Source organism: Pelodiscus sinensis, chromosome 2 (genome assembly GCF_052426305.1).
Source record: "Pelodiscus sinensis isolate ZL-2025 chromosome 2, ASM5242630v1, whole genome shotgun sequence".
In the NCBI taxonomy this organism is placed as follows: domain Eukaryota; kingdom Metazoa; phylum Chordata; order Testudines; family Trionychidae; genus Pelodiscus; species Pelodiscus sinensis.
Window position 1 is genome coordinate 59,813,394 of NC_143053.1, and position 25,782 is coordinate 59,839,175.

General features: G+C 39.0%; 1 protein-coding gene across 1 annotated transcript; it reads right to left on the bottom strand.

Moving 5' to 3' along the window:
• Positions 1–2,367: 2,367 nt before the first annotated feature.
• Positions 2,368–19,029, bottom strand: MCMDC2 (minichromosome maintenance domain containing 2). The gene is made up of 14 exons (XM_075920583.2): positions 18,840–19,029; positions 18,580–18,710; positions 18,426–18,485; positions 17,906–18,101; positions 16,150–16,272; positions 15,898–16,005; positions 14,324–14,452; positions 11,904–12,141; positions 8,776–8,981; positions 7,362–7,528; positions 6,107–6,283; positions 4,662–4,804; positions 3,949–4,058; positions 2,368–2,534 (listed from the first exon to the last, which is right to left on the bottom strand). The coding sequence occupies exons 1-14, from the start codon at positions 18,937–18,939 to the stop codon at positions 2,368–2,370; spliced, it is 2,055 nt and encodes a 684-aa protein (XP_075776698.2). The 5' UTR covers positions 18,940–19,029.
• Positions 19,030–25,782: the final 6,753 nt, after the last annotated feature.

Here is a 25,782-nt window from a genome sequence, read left to right on the forward strand (position 1 = left end):
AGAGAACAGGGTTCTGCAGCTGGGGGCAGGGTGCCAGTGGGGACAGCGTTCTGTGGCTGGGGATGGGAGTGGGGACAGTGTTCTGGGGATGGGAGTGGGGACAGCATTCGGGGAATGGGGACATTTCTGTGGCTAGGGAGTTGAGTCTGGGGAGTGGGGTGCCACTGGAGGCAGAGAGTCCCCTGAATCTGCCTCCTCCCTGGATCTCCACCCCACTTCCTGCCCCTCCCAGGGAAACCAATGTGCACCTGCCCAGGGAGCCGAGCTAACCCCCCCCCCCCCCCCCGGAGGCAGGGAAGCCCCGTGTGTGCCTCCCCTGGGGCTGACTCACCCCTCCTGTGTAGTGCAGGGAGCCGATGCTTCCTCCTGCAGTACACCCGGCAGAGCAGCTAGCGCACTTCTGGAATCGCTGGAAGTAGCACTAAGCTACGGGACTTCTGTCCATCCCTGGGAAGCTGACACTAACTCCATTTTCACTTGAGGTAGGTAGTGGGGCTTCTCGGGGGTTGGAGGGAAATGGGGGCGGGATGGACAGGATGCCTCGCGATCGACCAGTCGATTGCTATTGACCTGTTGGTGACCACGGTTCTAGATCATTCCTGACAGATACCTGTCTAACTTGCTCTTGAATATCTCCAGTGATAATGATTCCACAACCTCCCTTGGCAATTTATTCCAGTGTCCCTTGCATAAGTCTCCCTTCCATTTATATTAACATACTGGCTAACAACTCCACACTTCTATATGAGTACTGGTAACCTTTTTAAATATAAAATCAAAAACTCACTAGTCTGAGTTTACCTGCAACATTACAGGTTTCCCTAATATCACTGTCCATCTTTGCATCTTATTTCCTTCACTCTTGCAATGATTCCAGCTGTAACTATTTCTGCAAAAAATCTATTTCTCACAACGTTCTGATACCTATATTTTTTCCTTCTGTCTTATGTTTTTCCTGCTCAGCCTATACTAGGGATGTAAAAGAGTAGTCCGCTATCTGATAAGCCTAGGCTTATTAGGTAGCTGAGTGAACCACTTGCATTTTGCTTCCCACCCCATCCTTGTTGCCTCTATATCAGAGGCAGCAAGGGTGGGGGAGCAAGAGCCAGTTCTAGGGGGAGCTAGCTTAAAAGCTGGTTTCCCCCCAGCACTGTCTCTGCAGCTTGAATTACATTTAAAAGGCAGAGCTGCAGCAGTCCAGCAACAGGGCGAGCTGGGACTGCTTCAGTCCTAGCTCGTGCCAGGTCCTGGACCCTCCCCTGCTGCAGCTCTGCAACTTAAATGTGGTAGGGACCAGGCTGCCTGTATTCCCAGCTCCTACTACATTTAAACTGCAGAGCCACAGTGTCCCCTTATCGACTAATCATGTACTCCATACCAATTGTATTGAGTACAGGATTAGTCATTTACTCACTACTTAACATCCTTAGCCCATGCTTGTGTGCTGTACATGCATATGCTGCAGATATTTTGGTACAGAAATTTAATTATTTTCTTGTGGTCAAATGTCAAAATGAGTCATCAATAGGTCAATTTGTTCTAATCGGAGGCAGTGCTATTTAGTGACTGAAGTCACTGGACAAAGTCAGGAGGCTTGGGTTCTATTCCTGACCTGGGTGATGGTAGGCAAGTTACTTTACACTTCTGTTTCCCCAACTATCCTTTGTATCCTCTCTTTAGAGTATGAGGCTTTCAGTGTTGGGCTGTCCAATACTAGATACCATATAAAGAATGGGTCCCTAATTTTACTTTAAGGTCTCTAGTGCTACTGGAATACGAAGACAGTTTACGCAGGTGTATGTGCATACTAAATGTTCAGTTTTTTTATGAAGTACTCTTGACATTGTCATTGAAAACTAGCAGCAAAAACCCACACAATGCAGATGAAGTTGGTAAAATGTAATTCCTAGGATGAATAAATTGTTCTACAAATTACCTTTTTCATGTAATCCATTTGGCAGCAGTGCCTAATTTTAAACTTTTTATTTAAACATTTGTTTTCGTCTTATTCCCATAATACGTTTCTCACTGATTCACTGTATTTTAATATTTGTAGGGGCATGAGCATTCTCATCTGCTTGCTATTTCCAGCAGCAGGCATCATTAGTATAGTACTTTGCATTTCTTCTCTGGGTCATCTTATCTTTAGAGGCCGCAGCTTGGAGAAGCCACTAATCTAGTAGTATGCTTAGTCTGAGAAACTTAATATGCAATATTATTTAATTTTATCTGTAGGAGTAGCAAGTCCATAAAAATCAACTTGTATATACATTTTGCAGTAGCATCACTCTAAAACTTTAAATAGTGTGTACATTAAAAAATGAAATATTTGCTATAGAAACAAGCTCTGCTTTCAGAATGGGTTCTTTATTCTTCGCTGTTGGTAACGTGTGTTCCAGGGCCATATGTGGCAATAAACTGTAACAGCTGCTGATGGCACTGCATCAGATAACCATCTCTTCGCTGCAGTGAGTTTTCATCACTCAGGTCATATGGAAACACTGCATTAGGAGCTACACAAAATACAGAAGCACCTACACAAAGAAGAATTGAATTGAAAATATTAATAGATTCCATATACACTCCTGGAAAATCTTGACCAATGCTTCTGCTTCATCTTAGTAATATTTGAAAGGATGACTTCTAAAAAGAACACTAACCACATGTTATAAAAAGTCTATCTTGTTCTCAAATTAAAGAATGCTTCTGGGGATTTGGTATCAGATAGGAGCTTTACAGTGCTATTGAGAGAACCAGATTCAAACCGGAAATCTGAAATTCCAAGAGGCAGGTAAAACATCCCATTAGGCTGCTGCATATGTAGGTTCTGACACTCAGATCCTTTAAGAAGCTCTACCATCAGAGGGATTCACATAGAGCTGGTTGCGTGATCAGGACCCATGACAGGAAATTGCCAGGTGAAAGAATTTTTCCTAACCTTACAATGTATCATTTTGTTTATAAATGAAACCTTGAGATTCTCACACTCTTATAACCTGAAAAACGTATTGGCTACGTCTACACTGGCATGATTTTCTGGAAATGCTTTTAATGGAAAAGTTTTTCGTTAAAAGCATTTTCAGAAAAGCGCGTTTAGATTGGCAGGACGCTTTTCCGCAAAAGCACTTTTTGGGGAAAAGCGTCCGTGGCCAATTTAGATGTGCTTTTCCGCAAAAAAGCCCCGATCGCCATTTTTGCGATCGTGGCTTTTTTGCGCAAAACAAATCTCTGCTATCTATACTGGCCCTTTTGCACAAACGTTTTTCGGGAAAAGACTTTTGCCCGAACGGGAGCAGCATTGTATTTCCGCAAAAGCATTGACAATCTTACATGAGATCATCAGTGCTTTTGTGGAAATTCAAGCGGCCAGTGTAAACAGCTGGCAAGTTTTTCCGCAAAAGAAGATGATTTTGCGGAAAAACTTGCCAGTCTAGACACAGCCCTTGATATAAAGAAGAAATATTGATTTAAGTCTAAAATGGCTGGTGCTTATTGCTGTTGAGATACAATGGTATGACACAAATTTGATATCAATATTAAGCTCCTGGTGCCTCTCATTAATGGTATCTAGAGTGCCTTTAGTAGATGCGTTGTCTTTTAATAGGGAACAAATAGGAGGAAATCTGTACTGTAAAATGTTCAGACAGGTTCAGCCTAAATAATTCTTGCCTCTCAGAATGATGTTTTTCTCGTTAGCAGTCTGCCTTGTCAAGTTGACTTTGCTGATTTACTGTTAGTTAAAACGCTGTTTCCATGCTAAAAAACCCCACAGGTATTTATATCCACATTTGAGATGCCTTAATGTAAAATTCTTTTAAATCTCTGATCTAGTTTAACTGTTTTAAATTTAATGTTTAAAATGACCAATATAAAGAATCTGTACATATTTAGACCTAAAACTGTACTCAATTAATAAATATCTTGTAGGTTAAAACTTAATTATTCTACCATGTTTTAAAGTGAGAGATGATTCAAACAACAAGATTGCAATCAACGCATCTTCCTCAAGTACCTTCCTCCTTAAACTCAGCTTAGCATGTGCTTCAGCCAGTGAAACCCTGGGAGGAAAAAAAGCCAGCATTTCAGAAAAGTAATACAGTATTATACAAAACAGATTGGTATATACTGCAATGACTAACCAGAAAAATGAGCTGTAGTGGTAATATCACCACAGTAGTTTATTTTCCATACCAAAAGAAATACTGTTGGGGTATTCAAATGATTTCAAGTGGGCAAAATTACATACTGCTTATTCCATCATAGCTGAATATCTACACTCTTATTTTGTGCATCACTTTGTTCCACAATACTTTGAGAATGCATATTGTGTAACTCATGGGCTGTATCTAGACTGGCCAGTTTTTCCAAAAAATCAGCTGCTTTTCTGGAAAAACTTGCCAGCTGTCTACACTAGCTGCTTGAATTTCCGCAAAAGCACTGACATCCTACTGTAAGAAATCAGTGCTTTTTGCGGAAATACTATGCTGCTCCCATTTGGGCAAAAGTCCCTTTTGCGCAAAGCTTTTGTGCACAAGGGCCAGTGTAGACAGCTGTGATTTGTTTTGTGCAAAAAAGCCCCGATCGCACTATTACCATTTAAACAGAGAGAGAATTTGAGACATGAAGAATTTAAGCATTTAATTAGAAAAATTAAAACATACAGGATTTTCAGTGCAGATGTTGATAGTTTTGATCCATGTATAGAATCAGTTCTGACTCTGCGACTTGCTAGGTAGTAGCCATGAACGAGTCTTTCTGCTTCTGAACTGAGTTCTACTTGCAAATTCTTAGCAAATACAATAAACTAAAAAAAGCATACATTTTAAATTATTTAAGGAATAGTATTGAAATCTTACACCCAGAGCTCATTCTGCTATGTATAACATCTGCATAGTATTAAATCTAGACCATATTTTCCTTTTCACAATTTTTAGAAAGAATGACCATTTACACAGCAATATGATCACTGTCTCGGGCACTAAAACAAGTAATTTGTTCACTACTCTATTAAATTTAAACACATGCGGGAAGCACCCTCAGTCCTTTTTCATTACATTATATAATATTTATTTAAAAATAATTTAAAAAATCTTGCACAATACTGAGAGAGGTGTTCCAGTCTTGTCCATACTGCATACTGGAGTTTTAATTTTTTTTTTAAATTACATTTATCAATATTATTTCAAAAAACAAGATAAATGATGTTTAACTGTTTAGCTCTTTATAAGGAGAGTATATAAATGACTTTGACTTTTAGTATGAAAAGGGTTTAGGACACTGAACATAAGTTTTGTTACTGTCAATGCTCAGACTTGCATACTATCCTTATTTTTAATCTATGTGCAATTTAGGACATTGCAGTTGTGTATGATTTCTTTATTAGCCTATAATTATGGAACTCTGGGCCAAATTCATATGTAGTAGCAGAAGGTAAAAGAACATGCTTGCACTAGATCTAAATTTGGCTGTTCAGAGTTAAACACTTAAAACCCAGTTTCTGTTCCCGGGAATGCAAATAACTGTTTGTTTACAAATAGTTCCCTATATTGTTGGTTGCTGTCTTGTGATAACTGCTGCTGATTTCATTGCACCAGTCAAATTAACATCAGTTATTCCGAAATAACTCTGCTGTGTAAATGTGCCATAAGTGTCCAATTAATAAGTTACATTTTTGTTAAATGGAAGATATAGAAGAAAAGCTATTAAATGGGCATTGCTGTTTTGTTTATAGTCTGGTAATATATATCTACATTCTTCCTGGCAGTGGTTCTCTCCTCCCTTCTCCCCCAGAAAGCAATTCTTTTGGAAATAACATGATTAAGTCTGTTGTTTAGTATTAAATTCTGAGGTGGTGCTTGGAACAGACACAAAGAGAGTACTACTCCCACTAGAAATGTTCAGGAAACACCCACTAATTCATATTTTATCAAGGAAAATATGGCAAAATTTATATTGGCATCAGTGAGAACAGAATGGGGCATGGAATATTAAGTGAATATCTGCATGGCCAGAAATACACAAGTTTTCATCTCAGGAAAACCACATCATGCCAAAGAATAGTGCTGAATTATCAAATAAACTTTTCTTCTGAACTACAGTTCGTTACCTCTTCATAATCTTGGGTTCTGAATTGCTGGGAGATGGTATAAAGTACTTGTTCTGGATCAATGGCTTTTTTCATGATATGCTCCAAAAGAGGAAGAGCTAGTTGGCAAGATAATTCATTGCAGTGTACCAAAAGCCCAAAGGCATCTATAAGATTAGCTGATATGGATCTCAAGTCCTAAACAGAAGTAAAACCCAAAGCAATATGACTGAAAAGCTCAACTGCTTATTTTTCAATCAATATAAAACATCAATTTACTTCTGAGTGTACTGTAAGGTAGAAGGCAGGTGCTTGCTCTCTTTAATAGGTGTGCAAGTGCAAAATATTTTGAGTGACATTACTGTTGTGGAGGGGAAATAGTGTAGTCCAATATCACACATGCACACATTCTATGATGTTGCTCCTACAGCCTCAGTAAAAGCAGAATAAAATTCTTGAATAAAAAAGTTTCATGTTTAGAAAAGCTGCCCTATTTTAGAGTCTATGAAGTCACATTGGTGGCTTGTGGAGATATCGACTACAGTGAACCCTCGCTACTTCGCGGTTCGACCATCGCGGATTCACGACTTCGCGGACTTTTTCATTACATTATGTATATACGTGAATCCGCGATGGTCGAACCGCGAAGTAGCGAGGGTTCACTGTACTGTGGACATAAAATTGATCCTTACCAAAACTTTAAAAAGCCTCCGGGGAAGCCGGCGGGGGGGCATCCCAGGCGCGCCTGGGCTGCTCCCCCGCCGGAGCCCCTCCGCGGCTTTCAAAGCCTCCGGGGAAGCCGGCGGGGGGGCATCCCAGGCGCGCCTGGGCTGCTCCCCCGCCGGAGCCCCTCCGCGGCTTTCAAAGCCTCCGGGGAAGCCGGCGGGGGGGCAGCCCAGGCGCGCCTGGGATGCCCCCCCGCCGGCTTCCCCCGAGGCTTTGAAAGCCGCGGAGGGGCTCCGGCGGGGGAGCAGCCCAGGCGCGCCTGGGATGCCCCCCCGCCGGCTTCCCCCGAGGCTTTGAAAGCCGCGGAGGGGCTCCGGCGGGGGAGCAGCCCAGGCGCGCCTGGGATGCCCCCCCGCCGGCTTCCCCCGAGGCTTTGAGGATCCTACTTCGCGGATTTTCATCTATCGCGGTCGGGTTTGGAACCTATCTACCGCGATAAACGAGGGTTCACTGTATTTGTTTTGTCTCTATTGTTTTACATGTAGAATAATCTACATCCCCAGACTCTTGTTACAGTGCAGTTATTGCCGCCATAAAGTATATGTCTTACCAGTTTGCCAAGTGGAACATTATCCTTCTGTACATATTTTTTGGAAGAAGAATCCTCATCTACAAAAGACCAGAAACTGGTCTGTATTGGAAGAATAACTTGCTGATCAACATCTTCTCCATACTTCTTTCCAGGAATGAATACTGTGGTAGTTCTGCTCTCCAGCACTATCGGATCAACCAATATATGTTACATCAGAGTAGTTAGATTTAAGTAAGTAACATTAAATCTCTAATCCCAGTTACAGGATCTGAGGATAATTCCAATTACATATTATATTTACTCTTTATGAGAAAGTCAGGTTCTCTTTGAAGTAACTGATACAAAAATGTAGAAGAAATCATAATGCATTTAGTGCAGGGACATGGAGAAAATGTACATGTATATAGATTTTTTACATCCCTGTGGAAAGAACATGCCAAAGCAGGAGCTATTCAAAAAGAAGATTCAGAATAGCATGCAAATAAGTATGCTACAGGTATAATTTAAATAATTTACATCTGTGTTTTTAACAAAAGCAGTACTACCAACAGCTAATTTTAAGACATACCTAATCCACTTTACAAAAACTTTCATTTACATAAAATCAGTTCATTTAATGAAGTGTTTATAAGATAGTGTAATCCTTGCAGTCTGTTGGTAAACAAAATAGCTCTAAAGTGTTATCCTTGGTCTGTATGTAAATTAAACAAAACACAGAGTGGGTTTTGTGGTTCAGGTTTGTTCAAACTGCTGTAATACAAACGGTGTGCTCCATTTTCAAGACCAGGCTCTCTCGAACAGATTTATCAGCCAATGTTAAAATGTGCTTAGTTTGCATCAACTCCTAAACATAATATAAGGGCTCTCCATTGCCAGGACTTATATCTTGTATAAGCTAGCTTTCTATAATTTAAATAGTTATTGTAGTAAGTAGCTCCTCTGCCTTAGTAAGACTGTGATCCTATCATGCCTTGCATGAGTCAATCTTAAAGCAAAAATCTTATTAACTCTCCCCCTACCCCAGTACTGTTAATAGCCGCTCACTCTTCTCCTTTCTATGACATGTATATGAGGTTTTCTGCTGATAGAGGTGATTTTTCTCAGCAGTTAGGGAGAAATTTTAACATCCCTGTCAACAGTGCACAAGAGTAGAGCTGCAGTTAGGATTTAAAGGGCCCTGATGAACTGCAAAAACTAGCTTCCTCAAGGCCTGGTAGTCTCACCTATCCTAGGGTACGGCTACACTGTGGGCTAAAGTTGAGTTAAGATAAGCAACTTCAGCTATGTTAATTGCAACTGCTTTTGCGCAAAATCTTGCCAGTCTAGACGCACCCCTAGTGTCTTGTCCTGGCTCTACTTGTGTCTCCTCTGGCACTGATTTCTCCCCTCTTCTGATTGCTCAGCATATGCAAAATGGCTTTATACTGATTACCTGACTGCAGAAGTTCAAGTTTATCCTTTTTATGTGACAACAAGTCTCCTATGAAGCAGATGCCACCTTTGGCTAGTACAGCACTGGAAGCCTGAATGCTAGCAGTTCCAGTTCCATGTTTATCTTTGGACACAATAGGAAAAATGTCACTAGATCTTGGGTGCTGTATTCCACGGGCTACAAGACAAACACTGTAATTCAGAAGCCTAGGGAAAGAACAATTGTCAACAATTTGCAACATGTACAAATGTACTTAAATGATTTGCACACTTAGAAAAAAATTAAAATCAAATAATTTTATCCATGTGTAAAATATTTCAAACAGTTCCCCTTTTGGTGTTGTGTGTAAGAAACCAAAGGGACACTATTTGAAATAGTTGATCCCACTTATATTTAATAATTTCCTTCTAATAGATCTACTAATTACATGAAGAAGCATACATTTCCACCTATATTCTCATTTAATATTCTTAAATTGGTCTAGCAAAGTTGGGCCAGAGGAAGGAAGGAATTATCTTCCTCCGTTGCTAATGCCTGATTCTGCCCCACTGAAGGCAATGGCAGTTTTACCGTTGACTTTAAAAAGTGCAGGATCAAGCCTCTACTACAGTAGTCCTGACCATTTTGCCTTCTTTATGGTGTTTGAGGAAAGGCTTGTGGATTCAAAGACTCTAGTCTAGAGGCATAAGTGCAGGGCCCTTCCCTGTGTTCTAAGGCATTCAGAATGGACAGCCCAAATGTTGCTTCTCACCTGCAGTGATACCACATTGTACCAATTCTGAGGTGCCTTCATGCTTACAAAAGATAGAAGTGGACTTTATCCTTGTATTGATAAATGGCGTGGCATGATAAAATAAATGTGATGAAGGATGCCACCATCTTGGCAGGATGGATAAAAATTGATTATTTAAAAAAAATGGATTTTTAATTTAAGATTTTTTTTATTTTTAAAAATCATCAATAAAATATTAAATTTATCATTTAAAAATAATGTAGAGTTAAATCTTATAATAAACATGCTACACCTACACTTACAGTCTCATAAAAATGAGTGAATGGCTCTAGTCTGTTCAGCTACTAACTCTTCCTTCTTGTAAGTTCTGAGGTTTCAATTTCTTTTTCTCAGTAGACTAAAAAGTAAAATGTGCAAAGAGAGGCATAAACTGGATAGGGCTGTTTTTGTTTTATGCTTATGTGGTAGTGGACCTGGGCCTAGCTTGGCAGAGGAGTTAAGACATTGTTTTAAAGACAGATGATATAAAGGAAAGAAGGAAGAGCAGTATAGAAAGGAACAGTGCAGTGGACTGGAAAGAAAAAGAGAAGACATTATGCAGTATATAGACATCTTCCTATATTCCCCCACACTTTGCCACAGGAAAACTGTCATGGCTTTTAGACGCTGTGCTGTTCTGAGATGTAAATTACCATGTTTTGGTGATCAGATTTGCACCATTAAGAAATACGTATAGAAGTATCAGTGGGAAACTTGATTTAAATCAATCCACCCTGCCAGTCTAATCCTAGCATCCATGTCAGGCAAATCTCAGCATGAAAGACAGGAGAGTTTGTGAAGACACATAGTGCAGCAGTTAAGGTATTAGTTGGGAGGTCCAGGCTCACATTCTTGTTCTGTCAAAAATGTCCAGTGTGATTTTGGACAAGTCATTTAACACCCTGATTTATAAAGGTATTTAGGCACCTAAAAACTTTTAGTGATCTAGATCTTAGGGTGTGTGCCTCAATTCTCCAACTGCAAAATAGAATAATAGCACTTCCCTACCTCATAGGGGTGTTGTGATGATTAAAGGCATTTAAATATTGGAAGATACTTAAATATTACAGTAACAGGAGGTATATAAGTACTCGAGATGAGATTTGTAAAGTGCTTTGTTGTCCTATATATATTGTTTTAAGTAAGTTACTATAAATAGGCAAGGCCTCAGGGGAGATTGTGTAAGTATGAGACCCTATAAATAACAATAATTAAGCATTCACAGGGTGTACCATATTGTTTTGTTAAGCAGGTGTTTCCATTTTCTCACCTCTTTTTAGTTGCTCATAACTTTTGAAAAAAATCTTGCTTTAGTCCTTCCATGGTTGTCTTCAACCCAAGGTAATTTTTAAAACAAAATAGAATTAAACATGCCCAGTTAATCATTGGTGAAAGGGTGAGACAATGAGGAAAGAAGTTCTCACATTGTCTGATTACTTTTTAATCTTTGTTGTGGCCAGAAAACTAAAATGGCCGAAAACAAAGTTCACAGCTGTCATGTTGTAGTAGGCCTTTTTGAGGAAGTATAATGAAGTCCTGCTGGGGGCGTGGGTCAGAGATTTAAAACTGTCAAGCATGCACAGTAGAAAAATTGTATTCATAGTATGAATGGTTACTAAGGTAATTTGAATCCAGTAGTGGCTGTATGAGAGGATGACTTAGACATTTTTTAATCAAACATTTCCCATAATTGCTACCATCATTTCAGTTCCACCATCAGTAAGAAGAGTAGATGCACAGCCATCAGTTTTTTCACCACCATTAATGGTATCTGCTCAGGTCAAAATGACACTGTGATAAAAATACCAGCACCCATTTGGACTTTCTTAATCACTGATGGAGCTGAGCTAGAGGTCACAACAGTGTGATATTTTTGACAAAATAGCTTAGTTTTAGAAAAGACTGAAGTGCTATGTCAGAATGACTTAAAGCTTGAGAGGGGCAAATCTTTGCTTTTGTAGCCAGACTGTAATCCTTTCAACAGCAACTTTTGAAGGACTATAGTTAGGCCTCTGCTAAGCAGCACTGGAGTTAGAAACTCAGCAAGTTAATTAAAAGATTAAAAGCTTTACTTGTTAAAAGCAAAACCTTAAATTTCACCATCACAATGTTTGCTCCCCTTTCAGCTGTATAATAATGAAGACCTGGCACAGTGATGACAAAGGAAAGGAGGGTTCAGAAATTTAAAAAAATGCATCCTTTATAAGTTATTTTGCTGAGTAAAATTTAGGATGTACTTTGAAGTGTGGACTCTGTTTTCCTTTTGAGAAAATATTAAGCCTCCCGATATAAAAACTTGGAAAATCTTTTATTTAAATGTAGAAGTACTTGTACAAATTTCTAGGTGTCAGTTTACCTATCTGCTATTAGAGTGTCACTGGTCACAATCAAAAGATCCAGGTAATTTGCTGCCTCATTGTCTCTGTCACATGTCTGGACAAGACTCAACAGTATGGAGAGTTTTAGAGTATTGTAAGTGCCTGGTGGGACAACTTGACAAGCAAAGATGTTGGCAAGTATGGCTGTAAACCTCCAATACGAACTTGAAGTCAAGGACAGCAGATACTTAAAACCATCACTGATACAAGAAGTACCTAGTATAAACAAAGGATATCTTAATCAGCACTTTTTAACAGAGCTATTCATAAAACAAATCAGCATTAGGTAACACTATTATCATAAAAATTAATTAAAAACTAGGTATGTTTGGGTAACAAATTCAGACTTTGAACAGCTTAAAATGTTAGTTTTACTATTATTAAACAAGTAAAGGACACTAATATATACTGGCTACGTCTAGACTGGCATGATTTTCCGCAAATGCTTTTAACGGAAAAGTTCTTCCATTAAAAGCATTTGCGGAAAAGAGCGTCTAGATTGGCACGGACGCTTTTCCGCAAAAAGTGCTTTTGCGGAAAAGCGTCCATGCCAATCTAGACGCGGTTTTGCGCAAGAAAACCCCAATCGCCATTTTCGCAATCGGGGCTTTTTTGTACAAAACTACCGCGTTGTCTACACTGGCCCCCTTGCGCAAAAGCATTTGCACAAGAGGGCTTTTGCCCGAACGGGAGCAGCATAGTATTTCTGCAAGATCACTGACAATCTTACATGAGATCATCAGTGTTCTTGTGAAAATTCAAGCGGCCAGTGTAGACAGCTGGCAAGTTTTTCCACAAAAGCAGCTGCTTTTGCGGAAAAACTTGCCAGTCTAGGCGCATCCACTGAGTAAGAGCAAGTACATGAATTGAAATTGTACATGAATTGAAATTGTATGCCCCATCTAAGATACAATGTAAATATACTTCTGATAGACTGATAATATCTGCATCATCAAGGCCAAACCTTATGAAATTTAGGTACATTTTATTGAATTAAGTTAAATCTTACTGAGTTAGGATTGATACCTTTGGGGTCTGTTGTATTAAAAATGCAATTCTGTATGTATGTTTGTGGAGCTGTATGTAACTCCTCTAGGAGGAGGGATACGGTAATGTAATTCTTTCAGTTAGCAGCTCCTGTGAAGCTACCCTCTGGTAAATTCCTTACATAGTACAGGCTGAACCTCTCTAGTCCAGCACCCTTGGAACCTGACCAGTGCCAAATTAGAGAATTTGCTGGACCATGGGAAGTCAGTATTGTCTAACAGCATTACTGACACTTTCACTGCTTACTGGGTTCTTAGAATACATTTAGGGGTAAATTAAAACTAAATAACAGCACAGAACACTGACTGGTGGCTGCAAACAAACTTTATGGGACTGCAGCAAACTTGGCCACATCTATGATAAGTGGGCACCTGTCTAACTAAAATCTTACCAGACCATGGATGCTGGAGGACCAGAGAGTGCCGGACTAAAGAGGTTCAACCTGTAATTCAAACTGGATTCTCCAGGGACCAACAGAAAAATAAAAGATTTTTTGGTTAAACAGACTGGTTTTAAATAGGCTCAGTGTCTTCTTCCAGCTCCAGCAAACAGACAGGCTCCAATCCTTAGGGGAGGATTGTAAAAATGTGGCCTACTGAGGCCCCATGAGACTGAGTGCTTGTTCTGAGCTAATGCTGTGATGAACTGAAACAACATAGTGGGGTACTGAAGGATTGCTTCTGCCCAAGAACATGCTAATGATGGCGAGATCTCTAGTAAACATATTAGCATGCATATTGGTTCTTTTATTATTTTAATATGTTTTCTCTGTATTGCTTTTTATCTTAACAATAAAAAAGACTTAGGGAAATAACTGTGTGGTAACTTACAACTGTGGGCAGTCACACTGTTACCCATCTCTGAATAGGAAACAATCAAATGAGTTTGGGCAGCATGTCTCTGCTGGGAATAACACAGTGAAGACATGGAACTGTGCGGCCTGGAAATACCCATCAGAAGGGAGTGAGACAAAGGTTTCCAACCAAGAAAAGCTACAGCTGAGGAGCTGGAGGTGTGAGGCAAAATCCAGTTTTAATTGCCTGGCCTGAGACACTTCCCTCTAATGAAAAGCAGAGCTTACAAGATGATATTGGAAAGCACATCAATAGATGTCCTGTAGTTTCCTAAACAGAGAAGTGGACAATCGTATTGTATGTATTTCTTATGTGACAGTACTGTCAGGCAAAAGAAGAATTGGGACAAGTCCATACTCAGGATTATCTGAGGGAAGGTACCAAAGTGGTTTCCAAACCTGGATCTCCATGTATTAGCAAACTGCACTGACTGTCAAGCCTTTGGTCTAACAAAAACATTGTCTATTTTTAGTCATTTTAATTTACAGCTTTCTTACCTTCTGGACTACAGAGTTGTAAACTGTTGACTTCTATACAGACTGTAACTTGTGAACAGTTTTGTATGCAGGTCGGAATGCCTATAAACCTATACCTGTTTCCTATTTTCATTTTGTTTGACAATTCATCTAGAAATAATAAATATACACAGAAATATAAAGATGTATTTAAAAAATGAAAACTTTGTAAGGCATTTTTATATTAAACCAGTGCTTCAGATTAGAAAATATAACTGAGTGGAAGCAACATGCAACAATTTTATTTCAATGCAGCTTTAAAGAATGGGAATAGAACTTTGCATTCAGACAATTGCTAACTTAGAGCACCAGGTGAAGGAAGTGTGTGAGATGAGCCACTATGATTTTCTATTGAGAAAATGGATAGTGCAGTTAATTTTGAATTTAAACACAAATGAGAATGCTTGTATTCTCAGATCTCTGCACTGAGATTTGCAGTGTTCTCATGCTCACTTATTGTCATTTAAATGTCATGGCAAAATGCCTGAACAAAGGAAGATTAGAAAGAGAAAGTTGTTGAGGTAATATATCTTTTATTGGACCAATTTTCGTTGGTGAGAGAGACACGCTTTCAAGCTAACACAGAGAGCTCTTCTTCAGAAGCAAGGACCTAGAATGAACAGACTAAAAGGAGATGCAAAAATCGATTTGGAAATCTTCAAATCTCTGTGTATGTCATTCAAGACCTGTACTGCCTTTGGAAAAGTCTATAATGTAAAGAGCTGAGTCTGTGCTATACTATATCCTGTCAATGCCCATTTTAGCCAATGCAAATTGGGGGCACTCATTACCTTCAAGGATTCAGCCCAAAGGCTTTACTTTGTAATAATACAAATACAATGTCCCTATTTAGTTGTTTTGCTTGTTATTTTGAAGTAAGTGGATTAATAACACAATTTTCAGTAACTATAAAGAAATATATGAATTTTATAGGCATAAATAGAAAGCACCAAAGCACAACTAATCATTTTTTTTGAAAAATGGAAAAGGGTTGCATTACTGCAAAATATTTTGTCATAAAAATAGATTAGTTTTTGGTGCTGATTGTTCAGTTTAACATGAGGAATACTATATTGTCTGCAATGGATGTTAGAAATTCAGAAGCTAGAGATCAAAGGAAAATCAAGAAAATGGATAGATTGAAGAAGATATTACAAAAAACGTTAAACAAATGCAAAGCAATATGAAAAGAGGAAGGTGGAAGAATTTTACACAGACAGTGAGATAATGCTGAACTTGCCAAGATGTTTTAATTAAATAACACATCAAAATAAATATGAATTAACCAATATTTTACATGTATTGTCTTTAACTGCCTGGCTTACAACATGGGCGTTCTTTTCAAATAAAAATGACATCAACTAAATATAAACTTTCAGTATTTTCAACATTTTGTCCAGAGAAATGAATATATAAGGAAACAGTAATAATTTGTTCCAATTAAAAAGCTGTTTTTACAAAAATACCATTCAATTCTAAAACATTTCTGTTTAAAAAAAAAGAGCGCATTAAGTTTTATCATTATATAAGAATAGATGAATAAACAGCCTACTCACCTCTTAGGAAAACTGTAAAAGACTGAATCCTGAAATGTGGTTTATTGTTGGAATATCCTTGGAAAGCACTAAGAGCTTTTGCATCTATCATTTCAACTAGCTGTTTATCTTACAAAATAAACAAGTGTAGCATGTTACATTTCTTAAAAGTAGTACTTAACTCTCTAAAGAATAAGTTAAGTAAATAAAAATGTCACAAAAAATAGAAAGATAATCTAGATAGAACTATAAATAAAACTACACAATTCTTACCACCGAGTACTCTAAATTTCATATCTTCTCGCAGGGGTGAAGCACATAAACAGCATACAAAATCATTCCTCACTGTTGCAGACTCTGTAGCTCCAGGTATATGCACTCTTATATACTTAAACCCTAATAGAAAGCATTATATAGACTATATAACCAAATATTTATTCACATTGCCATAATAATTTGTAATGGACTTTAAGGGTGCATCTACACAGCGGGGCTTAACTTGAAATAAGCTATGCAAATTGAGCTACATCAATTGCGTAGCTTATTTCGAAATAGCTTATTCTGAATTTTAGTGCTGTCTACACAACACTTATTTCAAAATAGAGCACTCTTCCTCCGACTTCCCTTACTCCTCATACAACGAGGTTTACAGAAGTTGGAGTAAGAAGTCCTCCAGCTTGACAGTATTTCAACATGTCGAAATAACTGCAGGCTGTGTAGATGTGGACTATGTTATTTTGAAATAACACTGCTGTGTAGACATAGCCTAAGTGATGTAAAATATATAATTGGGTTTGAAAGCAGTTATTCCAGTTGACTATGTACAAGTATAAGCTCTGAAAACTTCCTGGCTGATTAAAAACGGTACATAGCCATCATTTTTAATCCCTACCCAGAGTGTTAGAATAAAGCATTCAACTGAATCAGGAGTTCTCAAGTGTCCTATTTTTCCGTTCTTAAGATGAACAGCTTTATTGCATGTTCTGTATTTCTCTTGAGAGTTGGGAGAATTTCTCCTGCTGCCACCAAATAAAAACCAACAATTGTGGTATACTAAATGTATTAGGTTATGGTTTTACCACTGGATGGCAGAATTGCTTATTCCAGATTCTTAACCTCATCATGTTAGTCAGGTTTTGTGAGAATCAGACAAGTGATATATGTCTATGTGCTCCATTCAAAATGGCATGAAGTCACTGTATTTATTATTATAAATATATATCTTTTTTATTAAAAATGTAATTAAAATATATTCTGCAAACAATACTGGTCCCCAGTGTACATCTCCCCCTTACATGTCATTTCACATATCAGTCACTCATCAATAGGAGAACATGTTTCAATTCACATTGGTCCCAAACTGCATATCTGTCATTTGCAACTTACTTGCTTTACCTTTTGTGTTGATTTTCGGTGGGTGCTTAGCACCCACCAGCCTCCAGAACCGTCTCCTCACACTCCCTAGCACCTCCTGCTTGCTGTACCACACCTATTCAGTGGCATGCAGGAGGTGCTGGGAGAGAGAGGGAGTGGAGGGCGCACTCTGAGGAAGAGGTGGAAGTGGGTGGGAATAGGTAGAGAAGTGGAGAGGGCAAGAAGAGGCAGGCCGGGCCATTATTTCTTATGGGGAAAAATTCACCATATCCATAAAAAGCCCTGGGGTAAATGCAGTTTACTGGGAAAATAAGTCCTTTTATCAGTATAGCTTATTTTGTTTAGAGAATTATTATAAACTATACAGGCAAAATAATTTGTTTGCCTCCCTGCTGGGGGAGAGAAGTTTGTTGGTATACAGGCAAACCCACAATAGTTTAAATCTAGCCAATGACCAAAATAAATCATATAGTTGTGAAGCATCAAAATGTGGCATGGGTGTGCAGTTCCTTTGTGTAAATTACATAAAAAGTATATAGGAAAATATTAAATTAGTCTTACATTTTTAATGTATATAATGAGCTAGAGTTAATGGGCTAATCAATCAGAAAACCTTTTGAGTCTAGAACTTTTCTCGTTTTACATTTTTTCCTACCTTCAGAAAATGGACACGTTTCCTCAGAACAAAGGAATCTTGCTCCTTGCGTGTATTTTGTTACAGTACCCATTGCAATCACAATTCCCTCTGACACGTAAAATCTTTGAGACATGTAGTCAAGTGGAAACTCACAAAGACTGAGAATGTAACTTGGCAGAGGAGGCAAGTGTGTTGGTTTCAACACTATATTAATCTCATGAGAGAAAAAGAATTGCATTAAAACAAAAATATTTTTTATTTAAAATGTTTAGTATAAATGACAAATACTCATGTACAAAACTCAATGCAGTGTACAGTTACAAAAACATTACAGGGACATGCCAAATAAGGTAAAATTAGCTTGTAGTCACATGCAGAGAATGTGAAGGTAAGAAGTTTCAACTATTTTTGTTTAGATTGATAGGTCTATAGAATGAAAATTAAAACTTAAAATTTAACACCATAAAGATATCTAAATACAACTTAATATTGCTTGAAAATTATTTTTCTTTAAACTGGAAAACAAGTATAAACTTACTTGGGACTCTGTCTGTAATTGTTCAATTAATGATAGTGTTTTAATAGCTATGAAGCAGACCTGTAATTCAATAAATAAAATGATTTTTCAAAGAAAAAATTAGTTTAAAATGTTGAGTACATTTCTGTCTCTGTAAACATACAAATTCACTTACTGACTGAAAAATCTGTGCAGCTTTCATTGGTTTATGCAGAATGTGGTTTCCAAGAGTTGCATCCAATTCAGTAATATCACAAGGATTTACCGAAATAATGAATCGATAGACAGCATAACTTTGCTTTGAGTCTGTAAGAACAGAGAGCCAGCCAATGAGCAAATGTCTCATAGCACACACATTAGAAATAAGGTATATTATTGTTTAAACCAACTTTGTTTGGTCTGTCAATATTAATAGGTTTGCCAAACGAACAGTACCATTATATAGTTTGCAATCATCCACAAATTTCTGAAGGCCGCCACTTCTGTCAAGGTAAATAAGGGCAACCTCTTTCATTTTCAGAAGATCTGGTCTCATCTTCCAGTGAAGCTTTATTCTCTCTTTTATCAAAATATTAGAATAAATTACTATAAATCATAGGTGGTAGAATTAGGGTCAGAGCTCAGGAATGCTGTAATAATAAAACACATAAAAGACGTAAGTCCTATAAAAATGAAATCAGGAACCAACAAATTAAACAAAGATAAATATTGCCTTCTATAACATCACAAGCAATGTAATTCTTTTAGGAATATTTTTGTTTGAATTCTCCTTTAAATGAAAAATCCCTTGCTAAAAAAGAAATACAACATTATGTTCAGACCATAAGAATGGCCATATGGGGGTCAGACCAAAGGTCCATCCAATCCTGTTTGCCGACAGTGGTCAATGCCAGGTGCCCCAGAGGGAGTGAATCAAACAGGTAATGATCAAGCAATCTCTCTCCTGCTATCCATCTCCACCCTCTGACAAACAGAGGCTGGGGACACCACACCATTCCTTACTCATACTGGCTAATAACCATTTATGGACTTAACCTCCATGAATTTACCTAGTTCTCTCTTAAACCCAGTTATAGTCCTAGCCTTCACAGCCTCCTCAGGCAAGATCCACAGATTGACTATATGCTGTATGAAGAAGAACTTCCTTTTATTTGTTTTAAACCTGCTGCCCATTAATTTCATTTGTTGGCTCCTAGTTCTTATATTATGGGAGTAAGTAAATAACTTTTCCTTATTCACTTTCTCCACACCGCTCATGATTTTATATACCTCTATCATACCCCCACTCTTAGTCTCCTCTTTTCCAAGCTGAAAAGTCCCAGTCTCTTTAATCTCTCCTCATATGGGACCCGTTCCAAACCCCTAATCATTTTAGTTGCCCTTCTCTGAACCTTTTCTAATGCCAGTATATCTTTTTTGAGATGAGGAGACCACATCTGTATGCAGTATTCCAGATGTGGGCATACCACGGATTTATATAAGGGCAGTAAGATATTCTGCATCTTATTTTCTATCCCTTTTTTAATTATTCCTAACATCCTGTTTGCTTTTTTGATTGCCGCTGACACTGTGTGGACATATTCAGAGAACTATCCATGATGACTCCAAGATCTCTTTCCTGATTAGTTGTAGCTAAATTAGCCCCCATCATATTATATGTATAGTTGGGTTTATTTTTCCCAATGTGCATTACTTTACATTTATCCACATTAAATTTCATTTGCCATTTTGTTGCCCAGTCACTTAGTTTGGTGAGATCGTTTTGAAGTTCTTCACAGTCTGTTTTGGCCTTAACTACCTTGAGCAGTTTAGTATTGTCTGCAAACTTTGCCACCTCACTGATTACCCCTTTCTCCAGATCATTTATGAATATGTTGAATAGAATTGGTCCTGAGACTGACCCTTGGGGAACACCACTAGTTACCCTTCTCCATTCTGAAAATTTACCATTTATTCCTACCCTTTGTTTCATGTCTTTTAACCAGTTCTCAGTCCATGAAAGGATCTTCCCTCTTATCCCATGACAACTTAATTGACGTAAGAGCCTTTGGTGAGGGACCTTGTCAAAGGCTTTCTGGAAATCTAAGTACACTATATCTACTGGATCCCCCTTGTCCACATGTTTGTTGACCCCTTCAAAGAACTCTAATAGATTGAGACATGATTTCCCTTTACAGAAACCATGTTGACTTTTGCCCAACAAATTATGTTCTTCTATGTGTCTGACAATTTTATTCTTTACTATTGTTTCAACTAATTTGCCCGATACTGATGTTAGACTTACCGGTCTGTAATTGCCAGGATTGCCTCTAGAGCCCTTTTTAAATATTGGCATTACATTAACTCTCTTCCAGTCATTGGGTACAGAAGCTGATTTAAATGATAGATTACAAACAGGGCCAGATTAAGACCTTTAGAGGCCCTAAGCACTGATTATGGTGCCCCCCCATATGCAATTCAAAATAAAAACAATACTATATCATACAATCTCCTTTTTTTTTGGTGCCCCTGCTTTGCTGGTGCCCTAAGCACGTGCTTAGTCTGCCTATTGGGTAATCCAGCCCTGGTTACAAACCATAGTTAATAGTTCCACAATTTCACGTTTGAGTTCTTTCAGAACTCTTGGGTGAATGCCATCCGGTCCCGGTGACTTGTTACTGTTAAGTTTATCAATTAATTCCAAAACCTCCTCTAATGACACTTCAATGTGAGACCAGTCCTCAGGTTTGTCACCTACAAAGGACGGGTCAGGTTTGAGAATTTCCCTAACATCCTCAGCCATGAAGATTGAAGCAAACAATTCATTTAGTTGCTCTGCAATGATTTTATTGTCTTTAAGTGCTCCTTTTGTATCTCGATCGTCCAGGGGCCCCACTGGTTGCTTAGCAGGCTTCCTGCTTCTGATGTACTTAAAAAACATTTTGTTATTACCTTTAGAGTTTTGGGCTAGCTGTTCTTCAAACTCCTTTTTAGCTTTTCTTATTACATTTTTACACTTAATTTGGCAGTGTTTATGCTCCTTACTATTTACCTCATTAGGATTTGACTTCCACTTTTTTAAAAGATGGCTTTTTATCTCTGACTGTTTCTTTTACATGGTGGGTAAGCCACGGTGGCTCTTTTCTAGTTCTTCTATGTTTTTTAATTTGGGGTATACATTTAAGTTGGGCCTCTATTATGGTGTCTTTGAAAAGTGTCCATGCAGCTTTCAGGGATTTTACTTTAGTCACTGTACCTTTTAATTTCTGTTTAACAGTTCCCCTTTTTGAAATTAAATGCCACAGTGTTGGGCTGCTGAGGTGTTCTTCCCACCACAGGAATGTTAAATATTATTATATTATGGTCACTATTTCCAAGCGGTCCTGTTATAGTTACCTCTTGGACCAGATCCTGTGTGCAGGACTAAATCGAGAATTGCCTCTCCCCTTTTGGGTTCCTGTACCAGCTGCTCCAAGAAGCAGTCATTTAAGGTATCAAGAAATTTTGTCTCTGCATCTTGTTCTGAGGGGATGTGTACCCAGTCAATATGGGGATAGTTGAAATCCCCCACTATTATTGAGTTCTTTATTTTGAAAGCCTCTCTAATCTCCCTTGGCATTTCATAGTCACTATTACTGTCCCGGTCAGGTGGTCGATAATAGATCCCGACTGTTATATTCTTATTAGAGCAGGGAATTACTATCTATAGCGATTCTATGGAACATGTTGATTCATTTAAGATTTTTACTTCATTTGATTCTAAATTTTCTTTCACATATTGTGCCATTCCCCCACCCATACGACCAGTTCTGTCCTTCCGATATATTTTGTACCCCGGAATGATTGTGTTCCATTGATTGTCCTCACTCCACTAGGTTTCTATGATGCCTATTATGTCAATCTCCTCCTTTAACATGAGGCAGTCTAGTTCACCCATCTTATTTTTTAGACTTCTAGCATTTGTATACAAGCATTTTAAAAACTTGACACTGTTTAGTTGTATGCCCTTTTCTGCTGTGTCAGATTCTTTTTTATGTGAATGGTTTCCATCTGATCTGGCCCATACTTTATCCTCTTCCATCCTCTCCTCCTGACTAAAACCTAGAGAATCTCTATCAATAGATTCTCCTCTAAAAGACGTCTCTGTCCGATCCACGTGCTCCTCCGCACCAATCGGTTTCCCCCCATCTCTTGTTAATGTAAGTTTTCTAATAATAATGTTTCAGTATTTGGAGACAATTAATGTTTAGAACTTGGAGAACCCAGAAAGGTATGCCATTCTTTAAAACAAATTTTAAAGTTTTTGGGTAATATAGTTATTTAGGGAAAAAAAATCTCACAGTATTTCTGTGCATTAAATAGACAATGCATTATGAGGAAAGGCAGTACAACCAGTCAGCCACAAGTGTTTACTCAGAGTGAAATTTTGTTATCTAGATTAACATTGAGATTAATGACATCATTTCCTTTATGTAGCCTAATTTAGGCACTGATCTATGCACATGCTTATGCTAATTCTCTCATATGCATAAAGTTAAATATATACATGTGTTTTTCAGAACTAGGATCTTAATTTGTAAGCCTGCAGCATAACCAAGGCTGGTGAGAGCCAGAGTGTGAGTGGCAGGGGTAGTGTGCTTGCACTTTTATTTGGTCTATATATTGTACATTACATACATCAAAGTTATTATACAAATACATTAATACAAATAATATATATTATTTATTACATTAAATTCGCCTTTCTCCAAGTACCCAGGTCCACAAATTCTTCACTGGATCTTCATGTCCCCTGTAAAACGGGGAGGTGGAGTCAGGTTGGTCAGTCATTATGGGCCTGGAATTAAACTCTGCACCAGATGTGTCTATTTCTTACGCTCTTCTGCATCCACAGATCCCACAGTGTGGTTTTCACAGGATACAGAACAGTCAAGAAAAGCAACTTAGTCTAAACCCTCCTAAATAGTTACTATGTTTTTAATTTAGTTAATTTAGTCCAGTTTGTATGGCTAGTTTGCTTCCTTACAGATCTCATCTCCATAGAAATTCATTGTGATGGAATACACTCCTGTGTTCACACTATTGTAATAATATTTGTACAATGCCTCATGAGGTATCATTTAAAAAGTTGTAATTTGATAAATAGTGATATGATAAAAGTGTGTATCAGCTTTATGCATTATTATACATTTCCTCAGTTATCAAACAACTGTTTTGAACAAAGGAATGTATGCCTATCTTAATTTGCATTTACACACTAAATATAGTCATTGAGCAGAAAAGGGGAAAGGAGAAAACAGACTTCACTCAGGTGAAAAAGCCCAGCAGGGAACATCCTTCCTCCAAAAGACTGCCTGTCTTTGGTTCTCAGCTGGAAATGCTTAGCAAAGAGGGACTGAAACATTATAAAAAGACAGGGAAACACCCCCAAAACATCCCTTTTCTCCTACCGCATTCTCTGCAACTTAAAAGGCAAAAGCAACAACAGTTCTTGGACTTCAGGGTAGGTGCCCTTACCTGAACAGTTTGGTCAGTAATGCTGCTGGAAGTATACACTGAAAAACGATAATTGAATCTAATATAATTTGTTAAATTGACACTTTCTAGTGCCTTTATCTTTATTTTTCTTGTAATTGTTTCTGACTTCAATGCCTCATTACTTGTACTCTCTTAAAATCTCTATTTGTAGTTAATAAACCTGATTAATCTAATCCAGTTAATTTATATGAAAATGTCTGAATAACTCTATTTAAGATAATAAACTGTTGTACTTTTAAAGGAATACAACGGACTTATATATTTGGACTATCCCAGGAGAAAGCTGTGCAGTACAACATGTACATTCTGGGGGAAAATCTGCAAGTGGAGTTTGTTGGGCTTATCCTGCAGCATAACCAAGGCAGGTGAGAGCCAAGGTGACCAGCAGGCTGCAATTATATATAAACATCTGGGAATGACCTTTATGCTGTTGGCTTTTTCTGGAAAAGGCATTGGAAGGTGTCCCAGGTAACAGACAGGGATGACAAAGTCCCTTCCAGGTCTGAATAGCACTCTGATTTATCACATTCACCTTGTGCAGATGACCAACAAATTGCACTACTTAACTTAAGAATCTCATGCATTGTTACAGTTGGGACCAAATGGATAAGCAACAGTTCTGCAGAAAAGGACTTGGGGATTTCAGTAGGCAAGAAGATGGATGAGTCAACAGTGCACCCTTGTTGCCAAGGCTAATGGCATATATGGGCTGCATTAATAGGAGCATTTCCCTAGATCTGCTGGCAGTGATTATTTCCTTCTATTCTAGGGATGGGCAATAATTTTTTACCGGGGGCCACTTTGAAAATTTTTGAAGTAGCCCCAGCCCGCACAGGAAGGGGCGGGGCGGGGCGGGGCGGGGCATTGAGCAAAAGGGACTGGGTCAAAATATTTCTGGGTTCCCCAATGATTGGTCTGGGGGTGAGGGAGTACCGTTGCCCCCACCCCAAGTTCCTCCAAGGTACCCATGCTCCTGGCATGGGAGGAGACTTCCCTCGCTCCACTGCCCCTAGGCCAATTAGGACCTGGGGAGTGCGCAAAGCCTTCTCTGCTCTCCCTCTCTCCTGCCAGCAGCTCGCAGCGCTTTAAAGTGCCATGTGCCCGTGGCAGGGTGGGAGGAGGCTTCGCACACTCTCCCGCCCCCAGGCCAATTAGGACCTGGGGAGCATGCAAAGCCTTCTCTGCTCTCCACTCCTCCCCCACAAGCAGCATGCAGCGCTTCAAAGAACCATGTGCTTCTCACAGGGCGGGAGGAAGCTTTGCGCTCAGGTTCTCCGCAGGCTGGATCCACCCACTTGGCGGGCTGGATCCAGTCTGCAGAGACCCTTTTGCCCACCCCTGCTCTATTCAGTACTGGTGAAGCCACATCTGGAATATTGCTTCCACTCCCCTCTCCCACCTACAGGATGTGGATAAATTGGAGAGAATCCAGCATAGGGCAACAAAAATTATTAGGGGGTAGGGTTGCCAGGTGTCCGGTATTCACCCGGACAGTCTGGTATTTGTGGGCTTCGCCTGGTAAAAAAACCAGGAAATACCGGACGTGTGAAATGTCTGGTATTTCCTGTTTCCCTCGGATGGAAGCCCAGTGGGGACAATTTCCCTCTGCAGCATTTGGCGGGGGAGTGAAGAGCGCAGCAGAGTCATAGTGAAGGGGAGCTAAGAGGGGGCACTTGCCAAGTGCCATGCTAGGGGAGCGCCGGGCTGGGGTGGGAGTGGAGTGCACTCTGCTCTGGCCCACGTGACCAGCAGAGACCTGGGAGTCGGTCACGTGATGCCTCCCTCAACACCAGCCGTGGCCAACCCATGGCTCTTGCCCCTCAAACGTGCAGCTTGCGAAGCAACTCCTGGGGCCCCTCAA

What these genes read in the sequence shown, in the direction of transcription:
- MCMDC2 (XM_075920583.2), bottom strand. Translation starts at nt 18,939, where the DNA reads ATGAGACCAGATCTTCTGAAAATGAAAGAGGTTGCCCTTATTTACCTT. An exon ending in AACGTGTCCATTTTCTGAAG is followed by an intron (nt 16,273 to 17,905) that starts GTAGGAAAAAAT and finishes GCTTTCTATTAG; the next exon opens with GGTTTAAGTATATAAGAGTG. An exon ending in ATGTTCCACTTGGCAAACTG is followed by an intron (nt 6,284 to 7,361) that starts GTAAGACATATA and finishes ACTTCTGTTTAG; the next exon opens with GACTTGAGATCCATATCAGC.